At 42.8% G+C, this 6,216-nt stretch overlaps 1 protein-coding gene across 5 annotated transcripts in view; it reads right to left on the reverse strand.

Moving 5' to 3' along the window:
* Positions 1-5,975, reverse strand: part of Snx19 (sorting nexin 19) — a 46,309-nt gene extending 40,334 nt beyond the window's left edge. For 3 of the 5 annotated variants that reach the window (XM_078047335.1, XM_005330722.5, XM_040285558.2), the window contains exons 1-3: positions 3,726-5,899; positions 1,052-1,190; positions 37-137 (exon numbers count right to left, since the gene is read on the reverse strand). In XM_078047335.1, coding sequence (XP_077903461.1) covers positions 37-137; positions 1,052-1,190; positions 3,726-5,414 — 1,929 coding nt within the window. In that variant the 5' untranslated portion in view covers positions 5,415-5,899. Of the gene's footprint in view, positions 1-36; positions 138-1,051; positions 1,191-3,725 lie in introns of all 5 variants that reach the window. The other 2 variants (XM_021730124.3, XM_078047336.1) reach the window with 2 other exon arrangements.
* Between the last annotated feature and the right edge of the window lie 241 nt (positions 5,976-6,216).

The raw sequence follows: 6,216 nt of genomic DNA on the forward strand, positions 1-6,216 counted from the left end.
AGTCAGAATGAGGGCAAAGACAAAAATGATACTAACCTTGAGGAATGATTCCAGAAGGCTCTTTCGGGCTTCCACTCTGTCACTATCCATGTTGCCAAATGGAAGATCTGGAAAGAGCTTTTTAGGACCTTTCACATCTCCAAAATAAAACAAAAATACCTCCTTTATTTAACATTCATAGAGAGTTACCCTATATAAAAGAGTTATTGAATATTTTTTTTCTGACATTTTTTTTTTTAATTTCAGGAGTTCCAAATATGCTCCCAGGATGTAATATACAGAATCTACTCCCACTACTAATATAAAGAGACCAATTGATATAGTTAGAAGAGAGGGCTTTGAAGTTCGATCGATCAGTTTTGGGGCTCCAATCCCTAGTATAATGATGACTGCAGGAAAATTGCATAATCTTTCTGTAACTTTGTCTTTTTTCTGTAAAAGGAAGATGATGGTATCTATCTCATAGGCTATTAAGAGGATTAAATTAACTAACAAGAGAACCTGATCCATGTATTCAAGCTTGATTCAGTATTAGCTATTGTTACTAAGAAAGAAAATAAACAATTATGCCCATAGTTATTAATATATTTATTTGGACCAGAATCAGCATTTTTTTAAAAAACAAAGTAACCAGTGACTAGCTCATATTTATAGTTGAGTTTTATTACACTTTCTTATTTTCCCTGGGCCTTGGAAATGTCAAACAGCACACAAAAGGCCTGGTTGTTAAAGGAAAGGAAGTGACATGAATTTCTGTATAATATTTTAATATTTAAAAGTGAATAATCTATTTTCTGGAAAAGTTATAATGTCTCACTCTATCTTATGGGCACAGATAGAAATTTGAATGCATTTAGCAGCAAAGGACTACCTCAGAAAGAATGTAATCAGAGCTGTCTAGCACAAAACCCTCAAACTTTCAAAGCAAATTTGGGGAAGAACATCAATGCTGTGTTATCCTCTCCACAAACCCATAGGCTACCAATCATTCAGTTTAGTGTGGCTAGATGTGAAAAGCAAGCAGCCAGTCAGGGACTGGGCAATTCCTAACTTTTGATGAACTTTCGTAGATCTGGTTTCTCCTCCAGGCGGGTCTGCAGGTTCAAGAATTCCCGGTATCGGCGGTTCACAGTGTGGTAGGCCAGCTGCTGCAGGGCACTGCTGTTCTCACTGTTAAAAGCTGTCTCATACTGTTGAAGGAACAGATTTATTGACAGAATCAGCCAGGTTTAGGCAATCTTCTATTCTGGATTTAATGAAAACATGTTCAATGGCTACACAGTAATAGCACAGTAGGGATAAAGGGAGGGAGATATTCCTATTCTTTTATAGAACCTAACACATCTGATTGCTGCCCTGGGTTGAAATGAATAACTCAAACTCCAAGGAAGCTGAACTGAAGAATGAGTTCCTAATATATGTGGCCCAGAATGTCAGAAATGAATTTCATTCCTCCCTCCCTCAAATATTTACTTTATCTACAAAAATGGCTACATCACTATTATTCAAATCTCAAAAGGTGAGTATAAAACAGAAGGCATAACACCTATAAAAAATGCTAACTCTATCACCCCTAAATTACAAACTGGACCTTATTAAGGGGAAAACCATTTTGCTTTTATACTCATTCAGGGATGATTTCTATTAATTGGGGGAAGAACAAATAATTCCAAACAATGAACATAAATCATTTGTTTGCGTGCAATGAATTAAAAGAACATGTGTTTTAGTTTTGCTCTGGATAGATTAATCTTCCTAGTTGTTATTTTTAGGGGTTAAAAAATTTTTCCCCCTAAGCACATGACATATGTATTAGAAGTTTTTTTTCCCCCCTAAGCACATGACATATGTATTAGAAGTCAAGTGATGACTGGAGATGTTGTTAAAGTCTGTTGCCTTTGAATGCTTGGAGGGCTTGTATGTGGAATGATGACTAGTTTTTGTATGTTCCCAGAAAAGTGAGCACCGTGAACAACATGAAAGCTATGACTCAATACAGAGGAAAACTTTGTCTCTGACAGAGTAGTTAAGATACAAGGAACTGTTATGCTTGCTCTTTTTAGGAATAGACTAATTATGAGTAGGTTATTATTGTTTGGTATATTACTATATTGTGGCAAGTGATAGAAAAAACTATCCCATTGTTGGTAGGACTTGGTGGTATTTTAAACTTTTTTATAGCTAGAGAAGCAGGGGTACTCACTATGAATTGAAGAGAGAAAGTAAGTTCCTGAGACCAGTACTCAGAAATAAAGACACAGGTAGAATTCAGGGGAGGGCTCTCAGAGAAACTAGGAGTTGTAATCTTTCTGAGGAATATTCTGCTTATTGGGGGACAATATTCAATACTGATGTGTTCACTTCTATCATACAAACTAAAACTGGTTTACAATCAGAAAGTAAAATAACTTTGAAATCAAGTTAAAATCATAGTTACATTATGTCCTTTTGAAAATCTAAGGCCAATCTCAAACTATTCATAATTGACTATATTATTTTGTTGCTCATTTTCCACCTTACCCTTTTTTCAGTGATAATTGAAGTAGGTAGTAACTGGTGTCAAAATTTAGCAATAACAAAAACAGTAAGTGGGAGAAAGATTATGACTTAATAATTCTCTCCATTAAATTTTCTGCTAATGAAGAGGAAAAATAATTGTTGTTTAATATCAGTGTTAGAATATATCATAAATAGAAGATGGAAGAATCAGAAGCTGACGCCTATTTGTGAGAAAGGTGCATGTCATTGGGACATATGGAATTAGAACAAAAAGGCAGGCAAAATGTTTACATCTGTCCTTTGAGACTAGCCAGAGTTATTACATGACAGATGTCTATACTTGTAAAACTTGTCTATTTTATAAGGAGTGTTTGTGTGTATGTATAAATATATGTACTTGCATGTTTATGATTCTGTTGTCTTAACTTCAAAATGTCTTGTTAATTTTCAAAATGCTGTTATGATGCAACTGAGTTCAGCAGATTAGGGAAGGCCCTTTTCCTATTAACAGGACTGGGATTTTGAGGATGAGAGTGTTAGCAGTATCCAGGTACATGCCTTATGGAAGTTTTTGGACTCAATGAGAAAAGCAAGGAAAAAGCAAGTAAAATACAACAGATAGGGTCTTGCCCAGGAATTCTTTTTCCAAACTTCTTCCCTGCTACATTCTTCTTAAAAAATACTAGTATCATTTGAACTTTGTTTTTGGAAGGCAGATTATTTACCTCAGAAGATAGGAATTTTTTTATTCCTGAAGACATTTAAGCACAAACTTGGAAACTATTTGGAAGAGATAATAATAAAGGAAGCTGCTTAGAGAAGCTGATTCCCTCCAAATAGCTTGAAGTCAAGGTGTCTTCACGTTGCCTGGAAAGTCTTATTTTTAAAATATATAGAACCCTGGACTCTACTTTGGACATTCTCCTTCAGAAATTGTCAGGGTCTATCAGAATCAGTGTATTTAAAAAGCAGCCCAAGTGATTCTGAGGTACAGCCAAGATTGGAAACTAGGGTAAAACCCTGAGCTTCTAGATTATTTGTATAGGAATAGGGTAAGAGCCTACTCTGCCTTACAAATTAGCTTCAGGCCATTCACATACAGATGTTTGTTGAATTAAACATAGCAAACTAAAAGTCATCTCCTGAGAGAACATTACATTTGCTGACTCTGATTTCTGATTACATTTCCAGCCCATGGTGGGTACCTGTAGCTTGAATTCTGTTACCTTTACAGTGTAGAGTGTATACGGGTGAAATCCAGTGCCACTGTGCTCTCGGGCAGTAATGGTACCAGTGATACGAAGGTTCTGGATGACAACTGGGCCATCTGGACTGCTCAGGGGCTCAAAGCTGAAAGTGGTTGAGCTGAGAGGACCAGGTGGAGAGGAAGAAAGTGGAACTGATGGCAGAGTTGGATCAAGGGAGCTCATATCATTGATGAGATCCTTATTATCTAAGCACGAGGGTCGCAGGGGCTGAATCTTTTTTGGCTCCTCCAACAAAGCTGTAAGAGAGGTGTCATCTCCTTGCTCTACCTCCTTGTCTGCTGTGTCAATTTGGATCTCTGGGCAGGAGTTCAGCATGGAGACCAGCAGGCCTGTTTCTGTCCCTGACCCCTCCTCAGTCTCTGCTCCTTCATTGCCCTCGGATCCCTCACCTTCCTTTTGTTCCAGAGCCTCGGAATCCTCTAAGGCACATAGGGCATCCTGGATCCGGTCAGAGAGGAAGTTGCCTGGGGTCATGAGCATGATAGTTTCTTTGCTCAGTTCAGACAGTGGAGACTCCAGTTCTGAGTCTTCACATAAGAACAGGGGGCCTCGAATATCTGGCTGTAGGAAATGAGATGAGTTGTTTCCTACTTTTCTTTCTTCAAGGATCCCAGCCATATCTGCCTCTACAGCTTCATGGCCTTCTTCAATCTCTGGGGAAGGGCCTGGCTCACTACAGTTTAGGAGCACAGAGGCTTCTATTGGAGAAGGGGCTCTTCGTTCTGGCAGACTTTCCACCTCAACAATCAGTGGTAGAGATGTGGGCACTGAGTGCTGTTCCAAGGAACTGGGTGGGAAGAGTGATTTATCTATTTTTGTTGAATCATTTCTGGCCTTGGAAAAGATACCCACAAGTAAAAGGTGAATCCAGTCAGGATCTGACAGCTTGCTGATCAATGGTAAGATTACATTGCAAGTAATGAGTTCAACCACCACATGGCGTCCAGTTCTAGTCTCCAAGTGGGGCTTGGGCACCAGCCCTTGAAGTAATAAATTCACAATGCCACGGGTATAGGTGACCTCTGTACTAGGATTGTGCATAGCAGGATGTGGGGCAGTAACCTGGCAATAAGCCTCCCAGAGCTGGGAAGGCTGGACTGGACCACTCTGCTTCTCTATAAAGGTCTCCTTTGCCTGAATGTAGCTCTGCAGGTGACAACCACAGAGAGTCATAACTCTCTGGGCAAGAGCACGACTGTTCACCATACCCATCCTCCTCCGAAGTTCCTGCACCAACCCTTTCATAGCCGCCTCCATCTCTTCCTCAAAGGCTGGCTCCTGGCTCACTGAACGATACCAGGATAACACAAAATCTCGAATAATCATTTGGATGGTGCTGTTGATCTCCTGCTCCAACTGCCTTTCTGCCTCAGGGCATGGAGGGCAGGTGGCCACTGGGATGAACCTTTCCAGGTGTAGTCGACCTGAAAGCCCCAAAATGGAGCTGGAGCCTACCCATCCTCCCAGCACCACTAGCAACGCTGAGAGAAGACACAGAAGCCACACGTTAACCAGAAGGTGGATAACTAGAAGCCAGCCAAGTAAGATCCCCACAATCATCAGCTTCCGGCTACCCCACAGATTATTTAAATTACGTAAAGACTGGGCAGAGGTCTCCTGGATAGGGGACACTGTGTTGGCCTCCATGGCTGAACGGCTCAGGTAGCTTCCCCCCAGATGACAGCCCTCTATTTTACTTAAGTATCAGGAAAGGAGGCAGGTACTGTGTTCCAGATACAAGAAAACTGGGGTTCTCTACAGAGAACCGGCAGGGACTTCGGGCCCTTGAAGTCCTACAGGCGCTGCAAAGCGACAGCTGCAGCTCTGCTTCTCCCCGTCACTACTGTCAACAGAACACTCCAACTAGCCGCTTCCAGCGGAGATGCAGTTTCCGAGGAAAGCTCTGCGGCCTTCATAGTGCCCCAGGCGGAGCGCCTCTCTGCAGCCTCAGAGAGGGCGGTGCAGGGCCGGCTGGGTCCCACACTCACTTACAAACGCCGGTGCTGCGGCCGGCCGGGGGCGGGTCACACGTCGCCAGGGGCCCCGCGTCCAGTCTGAGACTCCGCCTGGAGTGGACTCATTGGGGTTCCCGCCGACAGCCTCAGCCCGCAGCCACCGCAGGCTAGGGCGGCTAGGGCGACCGTGTTCTGCAGCGCCGACTGTGCCAGGGCTGCCGGCCGGCCAGCAGCCGGCGACAACTTCCGGGTCGTGACGGGCAGGAGCGAGGCATGCTGGGAGAGCGGCTGCAAGCGCCGGGAGAAGCGGCTCTGCAAGGTGCCCCCTGGTGGTAAGAAGCCGTTGTGACGGTCGGTCTCCACACCTGAGAGCTGCAAAACTTGTGCTCCCCAAGAGAGGACAAAAATTCCATGTGTCACTAAACCACTGTGGCCATGAGGCAGTGACTCGCACGCTCAGATTTCTAGCGTCTTTAAGGCGAGTTGCAGCTCCA

Source organism: Ictidomys tridecemlineatus, chromosome 4, assembly GCF_052094955.1.
Source record: "Ictidomys tridecemlineatus isolate mIctTri1 chromosome 4, mIctTri1.hap1, whole genome shotgun sequence".
In the NCBI taxonomy this organism is placed as follows: domain Eukaryota; kingdom Metazoa; phylum Chordata; class Mammalia; order Rodentia; family Sciuridae; genus Ictidomys; species Ictidomys tridecemlineatus.